General features: G+C 64.0%; 5 protein-coding genes across 6 annotated transcripts in view; 2 read left to right on the top strand and 3 right to left on the bottom strand.

Annotated features, from left to right (window-relative positions):
* Positions 1–24,999, bottom strand: part of LOC113995197 — a 196,712-nt gene that overhangs the window by 82,345 nt on the left and 89,368 nt on the right. The window lies entirely within an intron of this gene.
* On the bottom strand, positions 1,600–3,701 carry LOC113995241 (saposin-C-like). Of its 2 annotated transcripts, XM_027735116.2 has the most exons (5): positions 3,144–3,701; positions 2,685–2,809; positions 2,498–2,608; positions 2,247–2,419; positions 1,600–1,699 (listed from the first exon to the last, which is right to left on the bottom strand). In XM_027735116.2, exons 1-4 carry the CDS (start codon positions 3,190–3,192, stop codon positions 2,252–2,254), a joined length of 453 nt encoding a protein of 150 aa, XP_027590917.1. In that variant the 5' UTR covers positions 3,193–3,701; the 3' UTR covers positions 1,600–1,699; positions 2,247–2,251. The 2 variants fall into 2 exon arrangements, with proteins under 2 accessions (XP_027590917.1, XP_039242323.1); XM_039386389.1 differs by having other exon boundaries at positions 1,600–2,419.
* POLD2 (DNA polymerase delta 2, accessory subunit) lies at positions 3,762–10,395 on the top strand. Its single transcript, XM_039386384.1, has 11 exons — positions 3,762–3,865; positions 4,468–4,720; positions 7,269–7,390; positions 8,266–8,389; positions 8,467–8,581; positions 8,725–8,923; positions 9,031–9,111; positions 9,432–9,589; positions 9,706–9,833; positions 9,905–10,006; positions 10,083–10,395. Exons 2-11 carry the CDS (start codon positions 4,501–4,503, stop codon positions 10,238–10,240), a joined length of 1,407 nt encoding a protein of 468 aa, XP_039242318.1. The 5' UTR covers positions 3,762–3,865; positions 4,468–4,500; the 3' UTR covers positions 10,241–10,395.
* On the bottom strand, positions 10,345–17,595 carry AEBP1 (AE binding protein 1). Its single transcript, XM_027735232.2, has 21 exons — positions 17,367–17,595; positions 16,787–17,233; positions 16,488–16,559; positions 16,023–16,094; positions 15,817–15,903; positions 15,054–15,173; positions 14,861–14,950; positions 14,522–14,605; positions 14,375–14,446; positions 14,179–14,288; positions 13,963–14,102; positions 13,782–13,866; positions 13,558–13,702; positions 13,378–13,466; positions 12,961–13,084; positions 12,685–12,881; positions 12,145–12,324; positions 11,716–12,055; positions 11,484–11,623; positions 11,312–11,411; positions 10,345–11,230 (listed from the first exon to the last, which is right to left on the bottom strand). The coding sequence occupies exons 1-21, from the start codon at positions 17,593–17,595 to the stop codon at positions 10,680–10,682; spliced, it is 3,474 nt and encodes a 1,157-aa protein (XP_027591033.2). The 3' UTR covers positions 10,345–10,679.
* On the top strand, positions 20,298–24,677 carry CAPG (capping actin protein, gelsolin like). Its single transcript, XM_027734854.2, has 10 exons — positions 20,298–20,374; positions 21,134–21,192; positions 21,259–21,431; positions 21,500–21,654; positions 22,031–22,198; positions 22,714–22,863; positions 22,944–23,036; positions 23,475–23,607; positions 23,683–23,771; positions 23,869–24,677. The coding sequence occupies exons 2-10, from the start codon at positions 21,170–21,172 to the stop codon at positions 23,932–23,934; spliced, it is 1,050 nt and encodes a 349-aa protein (XP_027590655.1). The 5' UTR covers positions 20,298–20,374; positions 21,134–21,169; the 3' UTR covers positions 23,935–24,677.

Below are 24,999 nucleotides of genomic sequence, written 5' to 3'. Positions count from 1 at the left end.
ACTTGGGGGTTGGGGTGGAGGAGCCCCCCACCAGTGAGCCCTGGGGTGCAGAGACTGACCAGAGTGCACCAGAGCTGGGCCAGTTGCAAGGGTGAGGGGTGCATTTTGGGGGGATCCCCTCCAGCCATGTCCCCACAACAGGGTGGGGAGTGGGGCACTCAGACCCCCCAAACTGGGCATAACAAGGCTAAATCCCGCTTCCACCAGCAGCAGCACCCCAAAACCCTGTGGGTCCCAGCCCACCCTGAACAGAGGGGCACATAGGTGCCCTCCGGGGCTTTTCCATGCTGCTCCAGGGTGCCACTGCTCAGTCCCTTCCCGATTTAGCTTGGGGCAATAAGGGGGGAGATAAAAATCAGGGTCCAAGGTAGGGTGGTAGGGTTCCCTGAAAGGTCTGGGGCACCCCAGAGATGCAAGTTCACCAAGGGTTTGGGGCAGTGTTAGGTCCCCTCTGGGGGTCGAGGGCACCCCAGGGTGTTGGGGTCCCTCTAAGGATCTGGCAGTACCCCAACATGTTGTGGTTCCCTGAAGGCTCTGGGGGCAACCTAGTTTTGGGTCCCCCTGAGGGTCTGGAGCACCCCAGGGTGTTGGAGTCCTCCTGGGATACCCCAGGGTGTTGGGATCCCTTTGGGGGTTTGGGACACCTCATGGTCTGTGACTCAGGGTATTGGGCCCAGCCCTGGGTGTCGGGCCACCCCATGTTATAGACCATCTTGGGGGCCCAGGGACACCATGGAATATTTGGAGCCACCTCAGGGGGCTCTCCCATGTCACCTTGGGCAATAGGGGCACCCCAGGATGTAGGGACATTTCAGCGTGTTGGAGTCACCCTTGGGCATCTGGGGCCACCCGGGGGGGCTGGGACACCACAGGGTGTGGGGCCAAATCAGGGGTCTGGGGCTACTGCGGGGTCTTGGTGTTCCCCCAAAGCAGAGGATCACCCCAGGGCTGCGGGGGCACCCTGGAGGGCTGGGGACATTGGGGACACTGGGGGAGTCTGCGTCACCCCAAGGCCACCCCAGCTGTGCCACCCCTGAAGCCTCCAGACCCACAGGTGGCACTGGGATCCCCACAACCCATTGGAGGAGGGAAGGGGATCCCTCTGCTCTGATTGGCTGCAGCCCTCAGCCAGCAGGATTCCCCGTGATTTGATTGGCTGCAGCCAGCAGCAGCTCAGGCTTCCTGTGTTCATTGGCCATGGCCAAAAATGGATTCCCTGTGCTCTGATTGGCTGGGGCTGATGAAGGGATTCCCTGTGCTCGGTGGGGACAGTGCCAGTGCCACATGTTGGGGACAGTGAGGATGATCCCAAGCTAGTGGCAGTGCCAGTGGCGAGCTGGTGCCAGTGCCAAGTGTGTGAACAGATGCAGTGCCAGGCATGGGGCCGTGCTGGTGCCTAGGGAGGGGACAGTGACAGCTGGGGCCACTCAAGTGTGCAGAGGGAACTGCTTGCTACACCCCCCAAGGGACACCCATGCGACTGCTGGCACCTCCAGTGTCCCCTCTGCCCTGCTGGTGCCAGGCCAGGGCCAGTACCAGGTGCGTGCCATGTGCCCTTATCACCAAGTCCCCCTGGGGCAGAAAAATGTGAGACACACAGCCAGAGGAGGGACTTTATTGTGGGGGAGGGGGTGTCGGGGCTAGGGGGCATCAGGGGCTGGGGGGACATTGGGGTTCGTGGGGCACTTGGGGCTGCACCCTGTGGAGACAGGAAAGAGCAGGGAGTGAGTTGGAGGCCAGTGGAAGCAGCTCCTCCAGCCGTCCCCCTGCTCCAGGACACATTCTGGGGTGCTCTAGCTCACTCCCATCCTACAGGAGGGCAGCAGAGAAGGCACAGGACCTCCAACCACTCCCCAGGCAGGTGTGGGGTGCAGGGTGTGGGATCAGGCTGTGGGGTACAAAGTGTGGGATTCAGGGTGGGGGATGTGGGATCAGGATCAGGATATGGGGTGCAGGACACAGAGTGCAGGATCAGGGTGTGGGGTGCAGGATACAGGGTACAAGACACAGTGTGGGGGAACGGGATATGCGGTGCAGGATTGGGATGTGGGGTGCAGGATCGGGATGTGGAGTGCAGGACATGGGGTGCAGAATCAGCATACGGGGTGTAGGATCAGGGGGGTGTAGGATCAGGATGTGAGGTGCAGGATCAGGGTGTGGGGTGCAGGATCAGGGTGTGGGGTGCAGGATCAGGACATGGGGTGAAGGACATGGGCTGTAGGATCAGGGTACAGGCAGGCACTGACCATGCTCAGGCCTTGCAGATGCCCATGGTGGTGCAGATGTCCCGGGGCGTGTCCCCATTCTGCAGCCCCTGGCTGATCTGGTCCTGGTACTGGTTCACCAGCTTCTGGCACTGCCTGCCCAGGAACCGGCCCAGCAACCGGCAGCCCTTCTTCAGCGCCGCTGTCACTGCAGCCTGCCATGGCCACTTGGGTCAGGGGGCCGTGGGCAGATGGCCCCTGCCCCAGCCTTCCAGGCCCCTGTCACCCCTCACCTCGTCAGGGTCATCACCCGCCAGCGTCTGTATCTTCTTCAGTGCCTTGGTGCACAGGCTGCACTTAATCCTCCGGCCCCGCCCCACGTCGTCCCTGTCGGCCTCATCCCCCTGTGGGGACACGCAGACTGTCAGGGCTGCCCGGACCCCAGGGTGGCCCTGGCAGGAGTGGGAGGTGGGTGCTCACCAGGGCCAGGCTGTCCCAGAGGTCCTGGCGCTGCTGCTCCTGGCTGCAGCGTGTGGCCATGGCCGTGTCCTGGCACCGGGACGTGGGGTCACCCTGGCAGGGCAGGGGGGCCACAGCCTGTGCCGCTGCACGGGGACAGAACAGTGAGTGTGGCCACGGGCTGGGGGCCTGTCACTGAGCTCCCGAGGCCCCCGAGGGTGCCCAGAACCCTGAACCACCAGCCCCAGGTGCTTAGCACCATCCTCACCACCCCTCCTGCCTGTCCCCTCATCCTCTCTCCCCCATCCCTGGATGCCTGTCCCCATGCCGACCCCATCCCTGCCACCCCCAGGTCCCCACGCAGACCCTAGTCCCCCAGGCGCAGCCATCCAGGCTGTCATTCCCGCTGTCCTCAGGTGTCCCCTGTCCCTCCACCCGGGGGTGACCATCCCCCGTGGAAGGCAGAAGGGTCCCCGTTACCTCCAACCACCACCAGCACCAAAAGAAGGGTCGAGCTTTTGGCAGCCATGTCGAACTGCTGAGGGGGTGGGTGGCAGTGGGTGACAGCCTGTGTCCTGGACACCTTTTATAGCGGGGCCATGGGCTGCAGGGGCGGGGAGGCCAAAACCCCAAACCCCCTTAAAACAGAGCATCTCTGTTCCCCAGAGCCCTTCCTGCCTCACACCTCCGCCCCTGCAGGAAGGGGACACGGGGGGGCCCAGGGGGGATTCGGGGTAACGCGGGGGGGTCTGGGGGGAACACGGGGGGCTCAGGGGCCCCCACCCCGCCAGCTGCAGGAGCAGGGGAGCTGCGGGGCTGTGCGGGGACACAAGAGGGTATCCCGTGAGCCCCAAAGTGTGGGGCAGAGGGGTGTGGCCAGACTCCCGTGGGCTCCATCCCAGGGTCCCCTTCGTCTCGTCCCGGGCTCTGACTGGGGAGTCCCGGGGCTTGGGCTCAGTGTCCCCCCGGGCTCAGTCTGGCGTCCCCTGTGGGGGTCGGTCCTGGTGTCCCTGCCACCGATGGCCCGGTGCCCCCGCAGGTCCGCCTCCCCGGTTGCCATGGCGATCGCAGACGTCACTTCCTCCATGTGGTCACGCTACTTCCGGGTTTGGGACGTTCGCGCCTTTTCCCGGCCCCGCCCCCCATGGCGGGTCCCGGTGCCGGCGGCGACCCCCGACCCTTGACTTCTGACCTCTGACCCCGTACGTGCACGGCGGGACCCCCCGTTTGGGGGCCGGGGGGACCCTGGTTAGGGAGGTTGGTTCGGGTGGCTGGGGGGGGCTGTGGCGTCCTCGGGGGGTCCCTGGTGCCAGGGACGTGTGCGGGGGGGTCGCAGTGCCTCGGCCGGGGGTCGTGCCAGGAGGAGTATGTTCGGAGTTGTCTTGGGGGAGCACTGGTACCGGAGGGGCCCTGGAGCCACGGAGGGCCCTGGGGGGCTCTTTGTGTCCGGGGGAGCATGTAGGGGCTGTCCTGGGGGGCGCTGGTGCCAGGGGGTGTCCCGGGGGCTGTGCAGCGCTCAGGATCCATTTGGGGGGGGGAGGCGGGGCGGCTCCAGGGGCCAGGGTGCATTTGGAGGGGGCTTCAGGTGTCTTGCTGCGGGGGTGTGGATTTTAGGAGGAGGTGGGATGGTCCTGGCACCGGGATGAGTTTGGGGATGCCCTGGGGAGGGAAGGAAGGGAGGCTGAAGGGGTGCAATGTGTGGAGGGAGGGTCAGACGAGGACATGGTTTGTGTTTTGGGGGGTGGGAGAGCCTGTGGTGTCTTGGGGTGACGGTGATCCCAAATTCACCCCGTTTGTTTTCTAGAGGTGCCGTTAGACCCCCCGTGGACTCCAGGCCATGTTCTCGGAGCAGGTGGCGCCCACGGCGCAGGGGCTGCTGGGCCCCCCCTCAGCCGAGCCCCCCACGTTCCCCAGGGTGCCAGTGCTGGGCTACTCGGACTGCTCAGGGCCGTTCCGGCCGGGCGAGCGCAGCTTCGGCCGCCAGTACGCGCACGTGTACGCCGTGCGCCTCGCCGGCATGCGCCCAACGCTGGAGCACCGCGCGCGGGGCCGCTGGGGTGAGCTGGGGCACCCTGCTGGTCGGCACCCTGCCCTGGAAACACACCGGGGGGCTGCAGCATGTGCAGGGAAGGGAACAGAGCTGGGAAGGGGCTGGAGCAGCAGGAGCAGCTGAGGGAGCTGGGAGGGCTCAGCCTGGAGAGGAGGAGGCTCAGGGGAGACCTTCTGGCCCTGCAACTCCCTGACAGGAGGGGGGAGCCGGGGGGGGGCCAGGCTCTGCTCCCAAGGAACAAGGGACAGGAGGAGAGGGAACGGCCTCAAGCTGTGCCAGGGGAGGGTCAGGTTGGATACTGGGGAAATTCCTTCATGGAAAGGGCTGTCCAGCCCTGGCACAGCTGCCCAGGGCAGGGGTGGAGTCTCCATCCCTGGGGGGATTTAACTGACTTGGGGATGTGGCACTTGGGGACATGGGTGGCCTTGGCAAAAAAGCACCTGTGGAGCTGTATTAGGATTTTACCTCCAGTTTACCAGATTTAAATCTGAGTCCAAAAGTGCATGAGTGTTCTCGTCCTCAGGCTGGATGTACCCTGCAGGCATCCCAGACTGGGTGGGGAATCCATCCCTGGTGGGGGGGAGGGAGATCAATCCCTCTGAGGGAATCCATCCCTGCCAGGGAAAATCCATCCTTGTGGGGGTGAAGCAGCCATCCCTGCAGTGGGGGAGATCCATCCCTGCCAGGTTGGGATCCACCCGCAACCTTCCTGCAATGTGAGAAGCTCCAATTTGCCCAGTTGTCCCAGTCTCCAGCAGCGTTTTACACTCTTGGCAGGGAACGTGTTGGCAGAGCCCACTCCAAACAGCTCAGCCCCCCAGCTCTGGGATGCACTGCAATGATGGGATCATCCAGGGACTTCCCTCTGCAGCTCCCACCTGGAGTTCTGACCTTGGGACGAACTGCCTTCCCCATCAGAGATGGAAGGGAATGTGTGCAGGGGGGCCCTGACTCTTTTTCGGGCACTTTCGGGAGCAGGAGTTGAGTGTGAGGTTTGTCTGGGTGGGGGTGGGGGACCCTGGCCAGGAAGTGGGGTAAGGGGGGTGCAGCTGGGTGAGAAGGGCTGGTTTTGCCAGGGGGGCCATTTCCTGGCCCGGGGGGGCTTGTGGTCCGTGGGTGGGACCCTTGCACTCAGAGTTTCCGTCCGCGGGATGAAGCAATGCGGCGGCTCTGCCCCCCCTCACCCCCCTGGCCTGGGCACATCTGAGATCGAATTTCCCTCAGCTTTGCCCTTCTATGGGCAAAAACCCTTTTGGTGGAGGCTTTTGGGCCGGACTCCTGTTCTCCTGCTCTCTCCATCCCCGTGGAGCCAAGGGGAGGCAAAGCCAGCACTGGTCCAACAGCAGATGTCATTCCTTGGCCTTTGCCAAGTGTGACAAGACCCAGGGGTTTGTAAAGTTCCCCCTCCCACAGTCCTAGGATGGGACCAGATTTCGGGTGTTTGTCTCCAAGCAGGAAGCGCCTGCAGGCAAAAATCAGGAGAGCACAACCTCCCTCCCCCTGAACACACATTTTGAGGGGTCCAAGCCAAGAATAAGAAAGTTCCAATGGGATTGATTTTGTTCTAACTCAGAGTGTTTGCATTCCTGGGCTCGGGAATCCATGTTTCCAACCTGGGGTGCCAGGGTTGGTAGCGGGGTGCTCTCCCCAGGACAGGAGTCATGTTCAGCAGCATGTGATGGGCAAAGGGAGATTTCTGGGAGGGGAAATGTCACCCAGAAAGGATGGGGAGCCACCATGGGCAGTGTTGTTTTGGGAGAGGAGCCCAGGAGCTGGTCCCCCCTGTCCAGGGCCCAAGGTTTGAGATGGGCTTCACAGGCTGGTTTAAACTGGAAATGACAGTCCCACAGCTACATACCAGATGGGGCTGGGACACCTCTGGGTCCCTGGGAGTGGGGTGAGAAATTTTGGGCTCAGTTTGTGATGAGGGAGATTTTTGCTCCTCAGCCACAGAGCTCCTTGCAGCTCCCAAGGCTTGTGCTGGTTCCCCCAGCCCAGATCCCCTGTGGATCCCTGCCTAAAGCCCAAGGTCCTGTCAGCATGCCAGGATCTTCCCTGGCTGTGATGGGGATCCTGAATTCCAGCAGGTATCTGATGTGGAGGATCTGGCCCTGGCAGAGGTCAGGTTTGGGAGTGATGAGTGATCTGCCTGTCAGCTCCAAGTAGGATGTTTGGATCATGTCCTGGATGGGGAGCAGGAACACCAGCCCCTCCATGCCCTAGGGCAGGAGCATCACATCCTGGACCCTTCCTGGGCAGAGCTGTTCCTGGGACCTAAACACACTGTCCCAAGGAGCTGTGGGTCTCCCAGCCCCTGTCACTACCCAGCTTTCCCCTCCAGTGCAGAGGAAATGCCTGCAGGCTCTGGAATGCTTCTTGGCCCCATCTGGCCCACACATGTCCTCTCGGCACCGTGCCTCGAGGAAAATCAGGAGGCTTCCCAACATTCCCGCTGCTTCTCGCTGGCCTCGGCGCTGGGGCCGTTCCAGCTGCTCCCCCCAGCCCTGCGCCATGCCCCCATCACCCCGAGGCCGCTGACCCCCATTGCTCCGCAGGGAGCGATGCCGTGCTGCGGAAGCTGTCGGAGCTGCAGGCGGGCGAGAAGTGCTGCGTGGTGGGGACGCTCTTCAAGGCCATGCAGCTCCAGCCCTCCATCCTGCAGGAGATCAGCGAGGAGGTAATGGAGGGACACTCCCCTGATGCACCCCCTCCACCTCCTCCCTACAGCTCGGGGGATGTGCCAGCACATGTGGGAGCTTGTGGCTTCCCCATGCTCACTGTGGCCAGGGAACTGGCAGGGATTACAGCTGGGTAGGTGGGCTGTGCCTGCTGTGTCCCTGGATGCCAGCTTGGTGGCATTTCTTGGTGCCAGCATGTTTCTGTGTGTGGTGCTTATGGAATCATGGAATGGTTTGGGTTGGGAGAGACCTTAAAGCTCATCCATGGGCAGGAACACCTTTCACTAGACCAGGTTGCTCTGAACCCCATCCAGTCTGGCCTGGAACACTTCCAGGGATGGGGCATCCACAGCTTTTCTCGGCAGCCTGTGCCAATGTCTCACCATCCTCACAAGGAAGAATTCCTTGCCCATATCTAATCCAAATCCACCCTTTGTCCATCTGAAGCTGTTTCCCCCTGTTTGCCACCACCCTCACTCAGTGATGATTTTTCAGCCCTCGAAGAGTTTGGATCCAAGGGGTTGGTAACGCAACCCCCTTTCCCTGCCAACAGGGGAGGGGGATGAGGGGGGTGTCAGGGAACCTCTGGCATCCCTATGCAGTGCCAGGGGCCTGTCTCCTCCCAGCTAGCTCACGTTGGGAAGTTTAAAGCTCCCACCACCCATCTGAGCTGCTTCCTCCTTGGATGGGGCTCACGTTCAGGATGCTGCAGGGAAGCGCTGAGTGAAACGTGCCCATCCGGGGGGACTCCAGCTGCCGGGGCCTCTGGCTGGGGTGTTGGCCATGCTGGTGGGGGGACCTAGGGCAGGAAAAGGTCCCTGGGGGCCACTGGTCCTCGCTGAGGCTGTCAGAGCTGTCCCTGCCCACCCTGCAGCACAACCTGGTGCCTCAGCCGCCCCTGCCCAAGTACATCCAGCCCTCAGACGAGCTGATCCTGGAGGATGAGCTGCAGCGGATTAAGCTGGAAGGAGCCATCGATGTGCAGAGGCTGGTGACAGGTAAGGGCCAGCGGTGGCTCCACAGTGGGACTCACCCCACGGGTGCTGACCAGGGCTGACTGCCCACTCTGCCCCAGGGACCATCGTGGCCGTGTACGGCTCCGAGCAGGACGATGGCAGGTTCCTGGTAGAGGATCACTGCTTCGCTGACCTGCCACCACCGCTGCCCTGGAATGGGCCCACCTCTGACCGGTGAGTCAGCAGGAGCAGGGCTGGCACTGTGTCCCTGCCCTGCCAAGAGGGCTGGTGGAGGGGGTTGTGCCCCCTGCCCTGGCTCTGTGATGCCCCTTGGTTTGGGAGCATGGCACGCTGCCCAAGCCTCTCCATCCATCCAGGTTTGTGCTGCTGGCCTCAGGGCTGGGGCTGGGCAGTGGGAGTGGGGAGGCCCTGCTGAGCACCCAGCTGCTGGTGGATGTGGTGACAGGGCAGCTGGGCGCCGAGGGCGAGCAAAGCTGTGCCGCCCACATCTCCCGAGTCATCCTGGCAGGGAACCTGCTGAGCCAGAACACGCAGAGCCGGGACACCATCAACAAGGTACAGCGGGGAGGGGGGGCTCACAGAGCTTCTGAGGCGCCGAGATGATGTGGGGAGGGGGCAGAGGGCACACGGGGTTGTTCTTCACTGTCTCCCTGCTCACCCAGGCCAAGTACCTGACCAAGAAGACTCAGGCAGCAAGCGTGGAGGCCGTGAAGATGCTGGATGAGATCCTGCTGCAGCTCTGCGTGAGTGCTCGGGGTTGGCCAGGGAATCGGGTTCCTTTTGGGTGAGGGAGCCTAGTTCCTGAGGCAGTGGAGCAGCACTGCTATCAGCCCAGGGTGTGGGGTGGCAAACCCCCTTCCCCAGCACCCACCTTCCCTTTGAGCACCTCCTAGAGAGAGGCAGCACAAAACCCAGCTCCAGATCCTTCTCTCAGGATCTAGCCTCCATGGTGAAGCCAAGTGGAGTGTCCTGTGGGAAAGGGGCAGGAGTGACACCAGGGCTTTGCTCTGAGCCCCCTCAGAGGGCATTTTGGCTGCCCTGTTGATCCCTGCTCTGCCCGCAGACCTCGGTGCCTGTGGATGTGATGCCCGGGGAGTTCGACCCCACCAACTACACGCTGCCACAGCAGCCACTGCACCGCTGCATGCTGCCCCTGGCCAGCCCCTATGCCACGCTACACCTTGTCACCAACCCCTATCAGGCCAACCTGGATGGTGTCAGGTAAACAAAGCTAGTGTGCCACCAGATCTGGTGACAGCTGTCAGCAGCACAGCACTGCAGAGCATGTCCTCGCATGTCCAGCATCCAAATCTCCCCTTCTTACCCCAAAAATATAGGTTTTTGGGGACATCAGGACAAAATGTCAGTGACATCTTCAAATACAGCAGCATGGATGACTACCTGGAGATCCTGGAGTGGACACTGCTGGCAGGACACATCAGCCCCACAGCCCCGGACACCCTAGGTACAGCAAGGACTTGGGGGGGGTCGCCCTCCCCAGGGTTGCAGGTCCCCCCTAATTCTCATTCCCCCCAGGCTGTTACCCGTTTTACAAATCGGACCCGTTCATCCTCACCGAGTGCCCTCACGTCTACTTCTGTGGGAATGCACCCTGCTTCCAGTCCAAACTGCTCCAAGGTGCTCCTGCAGATCCTTGTGGGGGGCTGGGAGGTGCCGTGGGGCTCCTCCACCTGACACCCGCCTGTGTTCACAGGGGCAGAGGGGCAGCGGGTGCTACTGGTGACAGTGCCCGACTTCAGCACCACGCAGACCGCCTGCCTCGTCAACCTGCGCGACCTCACCTGCCAGCCCATCACCTTCTCCGGCTTTGGGGCTGAGGACGAGGACGGGGACATGGAAGTTGGGCACTGACCACAGGGAGGGCATGAACTCCATTGCCCCCACCCCTCAGGGGGTCCTGGCACCGACCACCCTTGTCTGTCCTCTGGGAGGGGGGCACTGGAGGGACAAAATGCTCATACCAATATAACTTGATTTATTTGTGTAACAAAACTGTGTGGATGGGAGAGGGGCTGTGCCCGCCTCTGTGGGCCCTGCCCTGGTGAGTGGGACCACCCCTGCCATGCCACTGGGACAGGGACAGTGAGCTGGCACTGCCCAGCCCCAAGGGACGGGGTAGCATGTCCCTGACAGCGCCCAGCTGTGAAGGCCAACGCCCTCAGTCCAGGGAAGCAGCAAGGTGAGGGGCTGGAGCCCACTGGGAGCAGCTGCCCAGGCTCAGGGAAGATGTTGGAAGTGAATGCTGGGGCATCTGACCGTGGCTTGAAGCAGAGCAAAGGCCTGAGCATCCCTAGTCCCCAAAGTTCACTGTGTAGGTCTCAGCTGTGGTGAGAGGCTGCATTGTCCCCGTGCCCAGCTCCCAGCCCTCCATCTCTGTCACCAGCTCGGTGACCACCTCCGTCTCGGTGTCCATCTCCCAGGTGCCGGCTGTGGGCGGCTCCTGGCTCCAGGGCGTGTAGGCTGTGCTGCTGAAGGGGAAGGGCAGGGCCGTGGTGGCCGGCGGGGCTGTGGGGCCGCTGGTGGTTGTGGTGGCATTGAGGCGCCGCAGCCGCAGCTGCTCCCGCAGCCGCATGCGGTGCCGGAGGCGCATCCGCAGGCGCAGGCGCTCGCGGGGTGTCATGGGCCGGCCGGGCACCACGAGGCGGATCGGCCGGTTCCCATTCATGGCCATGATCTCCCGGATGCGCTTCCAGTTGGAGCGGGACAGGACAAAATTGCACTGGGTGGCCCCAATGTCATAGAGGACGTGGCAGGTCTTGACGCTGGGATTGTAGCCCTCGGCCCGTGCCGACACACGGTACTCGCCCGGGTTCAGGATGCGCCAGTAGTCCCCACCGCTGGCTGTGATTACAGAGGGCAGCCGGGTGGAACAGAGGCGGTGCAGGGCTGCCAGCAGCCTGCCCACATTTCACAGCCCCCTACCTGTTTTGATGTTGTGGTTGATGCCCCCCACCACGATGGTGGCGTTGGCAATGGGCTCTCCCTGCTGGTCTGTCACTATGCCCTTGATTCCACGATGGACCTGGGTGAGGAAAGGGATGAGCAAAACTGTGTGGGGCAGGTGGGGCGGCCTTGACCGTGTCCCAGCACATACCTGCTCCATGAAGGTGAGCAGAGACTCCTTGTTGTTCTCCCACTCCTGCTGCAGCTCACTCTCGTGGGGGAACTTGTCGCAGCCCAGGTAGACAGACAGCTCCAGGCAGTTGGTGTGAAGGTAGCTGAAGTCATTCATGCCTGCAAGACACACGGACATGTGCCCAGCCAGCCGCTCACTCACATTCCTGCAGTGGGGTCACAGGGCAGCTGTGCCACGGGCCCCAACTTACTGCCAGCCCGGGGGTGCCACTTGGCGCCCTGCACAATGCCCATGGCGTCAGTCACGTCCTGCGCGTGGCAGCCCCCACGGAAGGTCTCAGTCATGGTGAGGTGTGCTGAGGCATAGGAGATGGCGAGCCAGCGGAACACGGCGTGGTCGGGCGTCTCCTGCAGCTCGAGATGCTCGTCCTCATAGTCCAGTGGGCGAGGGGCAGCTGCCGGCGTCGGGGGGCTGGGCCGGGCCATGTCAAAGGGGAAGGACACCAGCTTCTCCCCACCCTGCAGGTTGGCTCCCAGCACGAAGGGGTTCTTGTCCATCCATGCCATGACAGCCCGTGTCTCCACCGCCACCTGTGAGGTGGGCACAGGGTGGGAAGTGTTACCCCCCTGTCACCTCCTCCCCTTCCCTGCCCCACCTCCACACCCCCCTCCGTGCTCACTGCCGCATCCTCAGCCAGGTAGTGCTCCGGGATGGGGATGTGGTGATTGGGGAACTGGTGGGGCACCAGCCGCCTCTCCTCTGCAGCCCACAGTGCTGAGGCCAGGTCGGGAAAGTTCTCAAAGAGGTCGAAGCCCTCCTCTGTCCAATGGCCCAGCGCCCAGTTGCCCAGTTCAGAGCCCTGTGGATGGCCCAGGACAGCGGTGAGCCCAAGGAGAGCTGCATCCTACCACCCACATCCCATCCCCTGCTCTTCCATCCTGTCCCATTCCACCACTCTGTCATCCCATCCCAGCTCCCCACCATCCCATCCCACCGTTCCAGGTCTCATCCCCTGCCCTGACATCCCAGTTGCCCGGCTTGGAGCCCTGCCACCAGCCCAGGGCAGCAGTGAGCTGCAAGGGGAGGGCAGCATCCTACCACTCTGCCATCTCATCCCACTGCACCACATCCCATCCCCACTACCCCGCTGCTCCACTGACCCATCCCATTGCCCCACGGCCGATACCACCACCCACATCCCACCCTGCTGTCCCCTCACCGCCTCGCGGGCCAGCTCGTAGCCGTCAGGGTTGAGGGAGGGGACGAGGTGGATGCGGGTGTCAGTGACCAGGCCCCGCACACGGGGGTTCCCGTCTTGGTACTCCTTGCACAGGAACTGCATCAGCAGCAGCAGCAGCTCCCGGCCCAGGGCCTCATTCCCGTGCAGCCCCGCCGTGTACCGGAACTCGGGCTCACCTGGGGCAGGGGGTGAGCAGGGTCAGCCGATGCCAGGGACCATAGCTGGGGCCCCCTGCACCCCCCACGCTCCCTCCACCTGTCTCATGCTCGCCCGGGCTGTCAGAGATCTCCATGGCGTAGATCTTCAGCCCCCGTGAGCTCTTGCCGATGTTGTAGATGCGGGTGATGGTGGGACACTCCTCGTTCACCACCTTCATCAGCTGCAGGGCAGGCAGAAATGGGGGCAGCACTTGGGGGGATAAGTCCACCCCCCCACAGACGATTCCAGCACCACGGAGGATCCCATCCCCCACCAAGCTGCACACCCCCAAGGAAGTGCCCACCCCCATGGAGGATCCAACCCCCACAGAGGATTCCACCACCGTGATGGATCCCATGACCATGGCCGTGTCTACCCCATGGAGGATCCCAACCCATGGATGTGTTCATGGAGTGTCCCACCCCCCACAGAGGATCCCACCCCCCAGCGGATCTGCCCCCCAGCAGTGCCCACCTGTCTCATGTCCTTGTAGGAGTGGTGTCGGAAGTCCAGGTTGTCCGTGGAAGTCACCTCGTTCTGCTGGGTGTAGTAGCTGCTGACGGCTGTGGAGGGGTCAGGGACACAGCGGTGGGGGACAGCTGGAGAGCTGCCACCCCACCATAGCCCCCCAGGCTGCTTCGGAGTGACTGTTACCGGAAAGGGGGCACCCCAGGACCTCGAGGCGCAGGCAGAGGCTCCCATTCCAGCGCTGGGGGTAGATGCGGATGTACCGGGCCACCATCGGCTCAGGGAACTCGCTCAGCACTGGAGTGTCCTTGTCCACATTGCCATAAAACATCTGCCAAGGGGGGGAGATGTACTCGAGAGGGTCCCCATTGTCCCCATGTCCCCCCCCAAGCCTGGTCTGGGGTCCCCACCATCTCCTCGTAGCCATTGCTGTACATCACCCAGTGCTGGCTGTCGTTGCTGAAGCCCACGTAGAAGCTGGTGACAAAGTCATCACTGCAAGGGGACAGGGACAGGTTGGGACTCCCACTCCCCCCACTCCCCCCACTCCCCCCTGCCTGTGTCCCCACCTCCACCCCCATGTCCCCGTACTGGATCTGGGAGTCGCGCCCCTGGGTGATGACGCCGGTGAACATGGTGATGCGGCGAGTGTCCACCTCGAGCCAGTGCGCCCGGCTGTCGTCCTCGGCACACCACGCCCCGTCAAAGAAATCGTCCTCGTTGGTGCCCGCCTGGGGGGGACAGTGAGCGGGACGTGCGTGAGGGTGTCACTGTCAGCCCCGGGTGGGTGGGAGGGGTGACCCTCACCTGCATGTTGAGGCGGCCACGCTGGGCGCCCAGCCCGTGGCGCAGCATGGAGGAGGCCAGGATCTGGTCATCCTCGATGCGGTGGGACTCCAGCCCGATTGGGGGACATCCTGGGGACAGCGGGGGGAGAGGGAGTGATGAGCATCCCCCCCCACAGCGGGGTGTCCCCGTCAGTTCTGGAAATGGGGACACTCACTTGTCTTCTCTGCCGGAGGGGTCCATTCCTCATCTGGATCCCACTTCTTCCCTCCTGGTTTTTTGGTTTTTCCTGGGAAAGGGGCACAGTGAGGGGGGCAGGGAGGGAGATGGGAGTGGGGGAACAGGGATGGGGACTGGCACCCACCTTTGCGGTCCTGGCCCTTCTCCTCTGCCCAGGGCTCCTCCTCCTCCTCCTCCTCCTTGCTGCTGCTGCCTTTCTTGGGCTTTGCTGTTGGGGAGGCGACACCCACCCCAGGGACGTGACATTCATCCCAGGGATGTGTCACCAGTTCCAGGAACATGCCACCCCCCCAGGGATGTGGCACCCACCATGCAGACATGTCACCCACTGCAGGGACATGCCACCCTCCCCAGGGACATGCCACCCTCCCTGTGGCTCTGCCACCAACTCTGGGGACATGCCACCCACCATGGGCCCACCCAGCCCCTGCCCATCCCTCCAACCACCCTCGCCCCCTCTCACAGGGTCTGATTTTCTCCTCGTCTGTCTCCATCCCGTCATCCTTGTCCGGATGTTTGCGGGGCTTCGGCGGGGGGGGCAGCCCGTAGGTCACTGGGGGGCACAGGGTGGGGGCTGGGACACCCCTCTAGGGCTGGTGGGGGCAGGGGTGATGGGGGGTCCTGGAGTGCCCCCTCCCTCCCGGGCTGTCACTCACGGTCATCGTAGTCAGGTGGCTCGAAGCCCTCACCATAGTCCCCTTCGGTCACTGGGCCAGGCAGGGGGGGCTGTGGGGGGGGCTGCAGGGGGGGCTGTGGGGGGGGCTCCTCTGGCTCTCCTGGTGGGGGGAAGGGGCTGTGCTGGGGATGAGGAGGCAATAGGGTCCCTGTGTTCCTGCAGGGTCCGCTATGCCCCCATGGGGTTCTCCATGCCCCTATGGGGTCCCCACGGGATCAGCATGCCCCTCTGTGGGGTCCCCATGTACCTGTGAGGTCCCTATGTCCCCAGTGGATCCCCCTATATCCCACCCATGTCCCCAAGAGATCTCCATACCCCTGTGGGGTCCCCACACCTCTACCATCCCCCTGAGGGTCCCCCATGCTCCAATGGGAATGCCGTGTCCCTGTGGGGTCCTCCATGCCCATACAGGGTCCCCATGTCCCTGCAGGGTTCCTTGTGTTCCTATGGGGTCCCCCATGATTCTGTGGGATCCCTCTGTCCCTATGGAGTCTCCATGTCCCTTTGGGGTCCCTATGTCCCTCTACATCCCCTGGCACCCCCAAACCACCAAGAGATGTCGAGACTCCTACAGTGTCCCCACACCCCTATGGGGTCCCCACACCCTTTATGCTGACCCCATGCCCACCCCAGCTCTAGGCTGCCCCAAAATGCTGCTCCCCTGTGTCCCCAAGGCTAGGGACTGTCCCCCAACCTCACCCCGAGTGGTGCCAGCCCCTCTGTCCCCCTGTCCCCCCACATACGGGGCTCCTCAGGCTGGGGCCAGACACGCTCGGGTCTCCTCCTGCTTGGGGGCTTGGGGGGCTTCTGCTGCCGCCGGATGTACTCGACTGGGGACACAGAGGGTGGCCCTGGCTCTGGGGTGCAAGGTGGGGGGGACATCCCCTCCATCCCTCCCTGCAGGCCAGGGGACCCTGGTGGTCCCCCCACCTGCACCCCAGCACCGTACAGTCCTCGTAGTCCTCCCGCTCCAGTTGTTCATTGTAGTCCAGAGTCGGGGGCTCCGGCTCCTCGGGAAGCTCTGCAGAGAGGGGACACGGGGGGAAGGGGCACAGGTGGCACTGGGGTGCAGGAAGGGGACACCAGAGAGCAGGGAGGTGGCCCTGGGGTGCAAGGTGGTGGCACTGGGACTCAGGGAGGTGGCACCAGGATGCAGGGAGGCAGCACTGGGACACAGGGAAGTGACACTAAGGATTAGGGAGGTGACATAGGGGTGCAGGAAGGTGGCAAGTGGGAATAGGGAGGTGGCCCTAGGTTGCAAGGGAGTGGCCCTGGGGAGCTGGGAGATGGCATTGGGGTGCAGGGAGATGACATTTGGGAACAGGGAGGTCGCACTGGGGCGCAGTGGGGTGGCCCCAGGCTGCAGTGGGGTGGCCCCAAGACAGGGTGGTGGCCCTGAGGGCTGGGCACTCACCTGGCTGGGGCTTGGGGTCCCAGTCCTCCCGGCCCAGCCCCCAGCGTTCACTCTGTGGCTCCTCCAGCTCCCCTGGGGACAGGGACAGAGTGAGGGGCTGGCAGTGCCCCTCAGGGCCCTAGCATGCCCCTCATCTACCCTGTCCTACAGCAGGAAGAGGAAGGTTAGGGGGACAGAGAGGGGGACTCCAGGGGGACAAAGCCACTAGGGCAGCTGAGCAGGACACAGGGTGATGCTCTGCTTTGCTGAGACCCACCACCCCAACACAGCCCACAGCTAGGGATGTCCCCAAAACTCACCTCGGCCACCTCCATCCTCTTCCTCCTCTTTGTAGTGTGAAGGCTCCAGGAACTCAGGTGCCCCCTCATCATCCTCGCCCCACAGGGGCTGTGGGGTGGTGGGGGGGTCTGGGGAGAGGCTTGGTGGCACCAGTGGCTTCTTGCCAGAGGGTTTGGTGGCCTTGGGTGGTTTCTCCTTGAGTGGCTTCTCCTTGGGCTTTTTGGAGCCTTTTGGGGGTTTTTCAGAGCCTTTGGGGGTTTTTTCTGGGCCTTTTTGGGGGTTTTCAGAGCCTTTCGGTGGCTTTTCCTTGGGTTTCTTGGGGGGTTTGCCCTTGCTCCGGTCCCTGTCTTTGTTTTTGTCCTTCTTGGGGCTCCGGGGTCTCTCCTTGGGCTTCTTGGGAGGCTTGGGGGGTTTTTCCTTCTTCCCCTTCCTGGGTTTCTCAGGCTCCGTCAGCGGCCCTGGGGAGTCTGGGGGAGGGAGGGGGCGAAAAGGAGGGGCAGCCGCCCCGAGGTGGGGTGAGGGACGGCGGGGCCGGGCTGAGGGGTCCCCCCCGTCCCGCCTCCCCCCGTTTCCCGTGGGATGGCGGTGCCGGTCGCTCACCGGTGCCGGTGCCGATGCTGAGGTCGGTGCCGAAGCTCAGCTCGGTGCCGTGCCTGTCCCGTGCCTCCCCGCCGTCCCCGGGCCCGAGGAAGCCCCGCAAAAACTCCTCGATCTCGGCGTCGGTGAGCGCGGGGGGCCCCGGGGCGGCCCCCGGTGCCGGTACCGGCAGCAGCGGCAGCAGCGCGGCCGTCAACAGGAGGCAGGAGCGGGGCGGCCCCGCCGGGACCATCGCGCTCCGCACCGGCCCCGCGCCCCGAGAGCCCCGAGAGCCCCGGGCGGGCGGGCTGGGGGCGGCGCTGCGGCCGGGGGCGGCTCCGAGCGGCGGCGGCGCCCCCGGGACCCGCTCGGCACCGGGCCGGCACCGGGATGATACCGGCACCGGGATGGCGCTGGCACTGAACGGCACCCGGATGGCACTGAACGGGATGGGCACCGGCACTGCCACTGTCGCTGGCCACATGCTGTACTGGCACCGCACCGGGTCCGAGACTGCCGGGGACCCGCACTGGCACCGCGCGGAACTGGCGCTGCCTGGTACCGGCACTGGCACTGCAGTGACACCGGCACTGAGGGGACCCGCGCTGCGCTGCGCTGGCACTGCCTGGGACCGGTCTCGAGCCCACACCGGCACTGACTGGGGCACAGCACTGTACTGGCGCTGTGGGCACCCTGGACTGCAGGGGCTGGCATTGCATCAGCACTGGCACGACACGACACCGGCACCGTGGCCCCACGTGCGGCGTCTGGTTCAGGCCTGGCACTGGGCTGGGCACCGGTGCTGTACCCGCAGCAGTGACACCGACACCGTGCTCACAGCACAGGCAGGCACAGGGCACACCCTGCACCCCTGCACCCCTGTAACTGCTGCACCCCTGTAACCCCTGCGCCCCTGTAAGCCCTGCACCCCTGTACCACCCACCCCTCTGTGCTGCTGTAAACCCTGAACCCCCACTACCCACTGCACTCCTGTACCCCCTGCAACCCCTGAACCCCCTGCATTCCCTGTCCCCCCTGTCCCCCTGCACCATTTGTACCCACTGCACCTCTGTGGGTGCTGCACATGCAGGCTCGGAGCCTCAGGTGCCAGTGCTGCGTCTGCCCTGGGACCGGGCACAGCCCCTGCATCCGTGACACTGCAGGCACAGCACACAGGAACCCCGTTGTCTGGAGCAGCACATGGACACACTACACACGTGAAGACACCGCACATGAGACATGCACAGCACGCAGCACACGCACTGCACACCCCCTGCACATGCCTGGCAGTGCCCCGGGCTCCCCGCACACGCTGCACACGGAGCACACAGGACGAGCTGCGTGTGGGGCAGGACCACACGCAGAGACCGTGCACTGCACACTGCACACGTCCTGCACACGTGCTGCACACACATTACACACGTGTGAACCCCCCGACACTCCCCCTGCCCAGGACGGGGGTTCAGGCTGGGGTGTGCCCCCCTAGAGTGCCCCGTGGGGTGCTGGAGGGCGCAGAGGGTGATGTTGGGGGGTGCACTGGGTGCCCCCCACCCGCTCGGGCCCCGCAGGCTCCCTGGGCCGCAGTGGTGGCGGGGCCACGTGGCAGCTCAGGCCTCCCGTGCTCGTCACATGCGTGGCCCCCCCTCGTCACACATGTGCCCCCCCCCCCGGCCATGACTCACTGTCCAGCAATGCTGGGGCCTGCCGGGAGCTGGGGGGCCCCACCTGCACCTCTGAGTGCCTCCCAGTGCAGCCCAGTGAGCCTCTGCTGCAGCCTCCACCCCACCCCATGCAGCCCCCCGTGACACCTCCCCTTCCAGCTCCACTCCCAGGACAGCCTCCCTAACCTGTCATGGCTCCCCCACTACAGAATCCCCCAATCCCCCGCAGTACAGCCTTCCCCCAGTACAGCCCCCCTATTCCCAGTACAAATATCCCCCCCAGTGTAGCCCTACCAGTACAGCTCCCAGTAGACCCCCCACCCAGTACATTCCCCCCCATTCCTAGTACAGTCCCCCAGTTCAACCCCCTCCCAATCCAGCCTCACCAGCACAGATCAGCGCAACCTTGCAGTGCAACCCCACCAGTACAGCTCCCAGTATACCCCCTCCAATCCCAGCCCCTGTGTGGACCACCCAGTACAGTCCCCCAGCCAATATAGCCCGCTTCCAGTTCAGGCCCCCCCCCCCCGAGCACACCCAGTACAGCTCCCAGTATAGTTTTCACACCCAGTAGAGTCCCCCCTTCCCAGTACAACTCCCGTAGGGTCCCAAAGATGCCCCAGCCCCTGGCAGGGGGGAAGAAGCCTAGGAGCCCCCAGGGGGGTGGCCCATGGGTGGCACTCTGTGCTCTGGGTGACACTGGGTTCTAGCGGGTGGGGGTCCTGGGGAGAGGTGTGTCCTGGACAGGGGTGGTCCCAGTAGGATGGGGTACAGTGTCTTCAGAGTGGAGGTGTCCCATGAGGGTCCCAGCAGGGTGGGGCTCCTGGGGGGGGGGCACGTCCAGGAGGGTGGGGGTCCCAGCAGTGGGGGGGGGGGTCCCATGAGAGCGTGGTGGATCCAGCAGTGTTGGGGGGTCGCTCAGGAGGAGGGGGGGATCCCCAGGACAGTCCCCAGGATGGTGGGAGTCCCAGTAGGGTGAGGGGGGATCCCAGTGGAACGGGGCTCTCAGCAGAGTGGGGAAGAGTCCAGGAGGGAGGGGGTCCCGGCACAGTGTAGGTGGCCCCTGCACGGGAGCGGCGCTCAGGAGGGTGGGAGTCCCAGCAGTAGGGTGGGGTCCCAGAGGGGAGGGGAAGCCCATAGGGGCGGGGGCTCCCAGCAGAGTGGGGGTCCTAGGGCTCAGTGCCCCCTCCATTCGAGGCCACGTGCCCCCCCGGGGGGCCCAGCTCCGTCCCCCCCCTGCTCGCCCTCCCCGTCCCCACCCTTTCCTGCTCCTGATTCACCGCCGGCGCCTTCCGGGTGTCGGGGCGTCCGTCGGTGCCGCTCGGCCGCAGCCTTGGACGGAGCCGGGGCTTCTCGGGGCGTCCCTCGGGGGTTTGTCTGTCCGTCGGGAGGGTCCGTCCGTTCGTGCGGAGGAGGGGCTGGCGCGGTGTCCATCTGTCCGTCATGGAATGTGTGCCTCGGGGATCTCTGTCTGTCTGTCTGGGGGCATCCCACCCCCGTGGAGTCTGTCTGTCTGCTAGGGTGTCCTTCTGCCCTTCCAGGTGTCTGGCTGTTCATCAGGACACCTCTGTCTATTGGATGTCTGTCCGTCTTCCTGGGTGTCCATTTATCGGAGTGTCTGTCCATGGGGGTGTTCCCTTACCCATAGAGGTCTCCACCTGTACGTGGGGGTGTCTGTCCATCCTCTGGGTGACTGCCTGTCCATTGTGGCATCTGTCTCCCTGGTGAGGTGCCCCTCTGTCCATCTGGGTGTCCATCGGGGTGTCCATTTGTCCATCTGGGTGTGTTCAGTTGCCCTTCTGGATGTCTGTTGGCAAGTCTATCTGTCCTTCTGTGTGTCTGTTGGGGCTCTGTCTGTCCTTCTGAGTGTCCATCTGTCCATCACGGTGTCCCTCTGTCCAATGGGTTGTCCCTCTGTCCTTCTGGGTACCTGTCCAGATATCGGTCTGTCCTTCTGAGTGTCTCATTGTTTATCGAGGTGTCCATCGGGGTGTCCACTTGTCCTTCTGGGTATCTGTTAGGGCATCCATTTGTCCTTCAGGGTAATAATCTGTCCACTGGGGTGTCCTTGACCTGGCTCTCCATCCTTTGCGTCCATCTCATGGTGTCCCCCCATCCGTCCATCCACAGGTCCATCCATCCACCCATCTCTGCCACCCCAACGCCATGTACACTGCGCTCCCCAAAAGGTATGTCCCCTCCCCACTGCCCCCCCTTCCCTGATTGCCCCCCTCTCACCCCTGCCTGCCCCGCAGTGGTTCCCCTTTCGGCCCTGCAGCCGCTCTCCCGGGGCTGCACATCTGGCGGGTGGAGCAGCTGCGGCCCGTGGAGGTCCCCGAGGCTGCCCGGGGGATTTTCTTCTCCGGGGATTCTTACCTGGTGCTGCACAACGGGCCGGAGGAGCGCGCCCACCTCCACCTGTGGATGGGTGAGCGCCAGGGGGGCTGTGGGGCTCCAGGGGCAGGTGGGGTTGGGTGCTCACCTGGCTGCCCACAGGCCGGGACTCCTCGCAGGACGAGCAGGGCGCCTGTGCCCTCCTCTCCACCCAGCTGAGCTCGCTGCTGGGCGAGCGCCCCGTCACCCACCGTGAGGTGCAGGGCAACGAGTCTGACCTCTTCATGGAGTACTTCCCCCACGGCCTCACCTACCAGGTACTGGGGTGCCCAGCGGCACTTGGGGTCCTCCCAGTACGCAGCACCCCAACCAGGCTCCCAGCACCCCAGATGGGTGCTCAGCGTCACCGCTGGGCTCTCCACACCCTCACTACTCTGCTTCATCTGTGCTGAGCAAGAGGGATGCCCACTGGGTGCTGGGCACCCTCAGAAGGTGCTCAGCATCCCTTCTGGGTGTTCACATTCATGCTGGATGCTTGTCATCCCCACTGGGTGCTGGGCACCCCACCAAGTGCTCAGCACACCCATGTGGTGCTCAGCATCCCCTCCAGGTGCTAACTATCCATGCTGGGTGTTTGCCACCCCCATTTGGTGCTGGACACCCCATGGAGTGCTGAGCCCCCTGTGCCAGCAGGAAGGTGGTGTGGCCTCAGCATTCAAGCCCACCCGGCCCAGCCCCAGCCCTGGCCCTGCACCCAAACTGTACCAGGTGAAGGGGAAGAGGAAGATCCGGGCGAGTGAGCGAGACCCAGCCTGGGCCAGCTTCAACACCGGGGACTGCTTCCTCCTCGACCTGGGACAGGTGAGCGGGGTGCACCTGCCCCCTCCCTGGGCCTGCTGTCCCCATCTCTGGCCCCCAGGTCCTTCTCATGTGGTGGGGGGAAGGGGGAAGGTCAACGTGTTCTGTGTGTCCCTCTGTCCTCTGGGGCATCCATCAGCTCATTGGGGTGTCCCTCTTGGTTGGGGCACCTGTACCTCCATAGGACTGGCTGTTTGTCCTTCTGTTGGGGTGTCTGTCCATCTCTCCAAGCGCCCAGCCATCTGCAGGGGTGTCTGCCTCATTTTTGGGGTGTCCATCTGTTGGGGTGTCTGTCTGTCTCTTGGGGTGCCCACTGACCTCTTGGGGTGTCCCCCTATCCGGAGTGGGGTTTGATGGTTGGGGTGTCTGTCCATCCATTGGAGTGTCCCTCTGCCCATCGCAGCATCTTCCTGGACCAGCTTCAGCCCCTGCGGCTGCTCCATCCCCAGCCTGGCTGAGGCAGGTTGGGGACCACTGTGGGGTGGCTCCATCACCACTGTTCCCCTCCCTGTCCCCAGACCCTTTTCGTGTGGTGTGGGGCCCGGAGCAATGTCCTGGAGCGCAGCAGGGCGCAGGAGCTGGCTGTGGCCATCCGGGACAGCGAGCGGGGTGGCAAGGCACGCCTGGAGATCGTGGTGGACGGCGAGGAGCCACCCGAGATGGTCCAGGTATGTCCTCACTGGGAGGAGAGGGGGACGTGGGTGTCCCTGGGGTGGCTCTGTGACACCCCCATCTCGTCCCCTGGCAGGTGCTGGGCCCCAAGCCCCCCTTGCAGGAGGGCAGCCCCGAGGAGGACGTGGCAGCCGACCGGAGCAACACGGGGGCAGCCGTGCTCTACAAGGCAAGGACATGGCAGGACACCCCCGTGGCACCAGGGCTGGGCATGGCTGAGTGTCACCATGGAGGGCACAGGGGTGGAGATGGCCAGGGGACACCATGGTGATTCTAGGGTCAGGCATGGCCAGGGACAGTGCAGTGGTCCCATGGGAGATGTGGGACTGGGCAACACCAGGGGACGCTGTGGTGGCCCCCAGGCGTACGTGAAGCTGTGGACAGCCAGGGGACACTCTGGTGGTTCTAGGAAAGCCACAGGGAGTTGTGCATGGCCAGCAGACACACCTTGGTGGCCCCAGAGAGCATATGAGGCTGGGCATGGCCTGGGGACACAGCGGGTGCCCTGAGGCAGGCATGGATGGGGAATGCTGCAGTGGCTGGGTGGGAGGACACCGGGCTGGGGCGGCTCTGGGTGACCTTGCAGTGACGTCCCCTCCACGGGCAGGTGTCGGACGCGACGGGGCGCATGGACCTGACCCAGGTGGCCGCTGGCAGCCCCTTCAGCCAGAGCCTGCTCTGCCCCGATGACTGCTTCGTGCTGGACAACGGCGCTGGCGGGAAGGTCTACGTCTGGAAAGGTGCCTGGGGTGGGGACACAGGGTGACATGGAGACGGGGGCCGTGCCCAGAACGGCTCTGACATCCCCACCGCAGGGCGCAAGGCCAATGAGCAGGAGCGCCGGGCAGCCCTCAGGGTGGCCGAGGAGGTGATCGCCCGCATGGGCCACCCGCCCCAGACACAGGTGGGTGCAGTGGTGAGGGGCGCCCAGGGGCTGGCATGGGAAGCATCACCCCCTCCCGATCCCTGTCCCGTCCCTGTCCCCATTGCTGTCCCGGCAGGTGGAAATCCTGCCCCAGGGCTGCGAGACGCCCCTCTTCAAGCAGTTCTTCACCAGCTGGAAGTGAGCAGCAGGTGCCCATGGGGCCAGTGCCCAGCCCAGGGTGTCACCAGGCTTATGCTGGCTGTGCCAGCTCCCCGCAATGCTTGTGCCCTGCTCAGCCATCCCTGTCACTGTGCCATCCCTATGCCTGTGTCTTTGCCCATCCCATCCCCATGCCATTGTCACTCACATCCTTGTGCATCACATCCTTGACAACCCATGCCAAGCCCATGCCATCTCCATTGCTGTGCTATCCCTGTGCCTTTGCCCACCCCGTGTCCTTGCCACAACCATCTCCTGCCATCCCCAAACCCATGTCATCCCCATTCCTGTGCCATTCCCTGTGTCATCCCCATCCCTTTGCCCCTCCCATGCCCACATCATCCCTGTCCATCCCTGTGCCATCCCCATGTCCACATCACTTCCTTCCCCATCCCTACCTCATCCCCAAGTCCAAGCCATCTCCTTCTTATGCCAACCCCATCCCATGCCATCACTCTTCCACACCATCCCCAAACCCATGTCAGCCCTGCCCCTGTGCCATCCTGTCATCCCCACTCCTTTGCCCACCCTGTGCCTACCTCCGTCCCCATCCCTACACCATCCCAAGCCATGCCATGCCCACAATACACCTTCCCCCCGCCACTGCTGCCATAACTGGGCCACCTGCACCCCCTGACCACCTTCCTGAGTGTGCCTGTGCCACGCTGTGCCCACCCCGTGCCCATGCATCTCACCCCTTGCCCAGGCCCCGGAGAATAAAGGGACAGTGCCGCATCCTGTGTCTGGCTGCTCTGGGTGTGGTACCAGCCGTGGGGATGGGAGGACACTAGGGGACTCAGGACAGGGCAATGGCCCTGCAGGGGACAAAGGTGTCCCCACCACCCTGGTGTGATGACACCCCACACAACACCCTACAGGGCCACCTGTGTCACCAGGGCACCAGCCCTCTGCCCCATGAGGTGATACCCACAGCTACAGGATGTCCCCAGGGGCTGGCAGCACCCAGAGTGACCAGGAGCCTCAGTCCTTGTGTGACCACCTGACCCCGAAGTGGTTGGGAAAGGTGGGAGATGGCTCCCAACTGGCT

The sequence above is a fragment of the Pipra filicauda genome, unplaced genomic scaffold (assembly GCF_003945595.2).
Source record: "Pipra filicauda isolate LSUMZ 115617 unplaced genomic scaffold, ASM394559v2 scaffold480_size458065_pilon, whole genome shotgun sequence".
NCBI classification, from domain to species: Eukaryota; Metazoa; Chordata; class Aves; order Passeriformes; family Pipridae; genus Pipra; species Pipra filicauda.
This window is presented reverse-complemented; position numbering and strand designations above follow the sequence as displayed.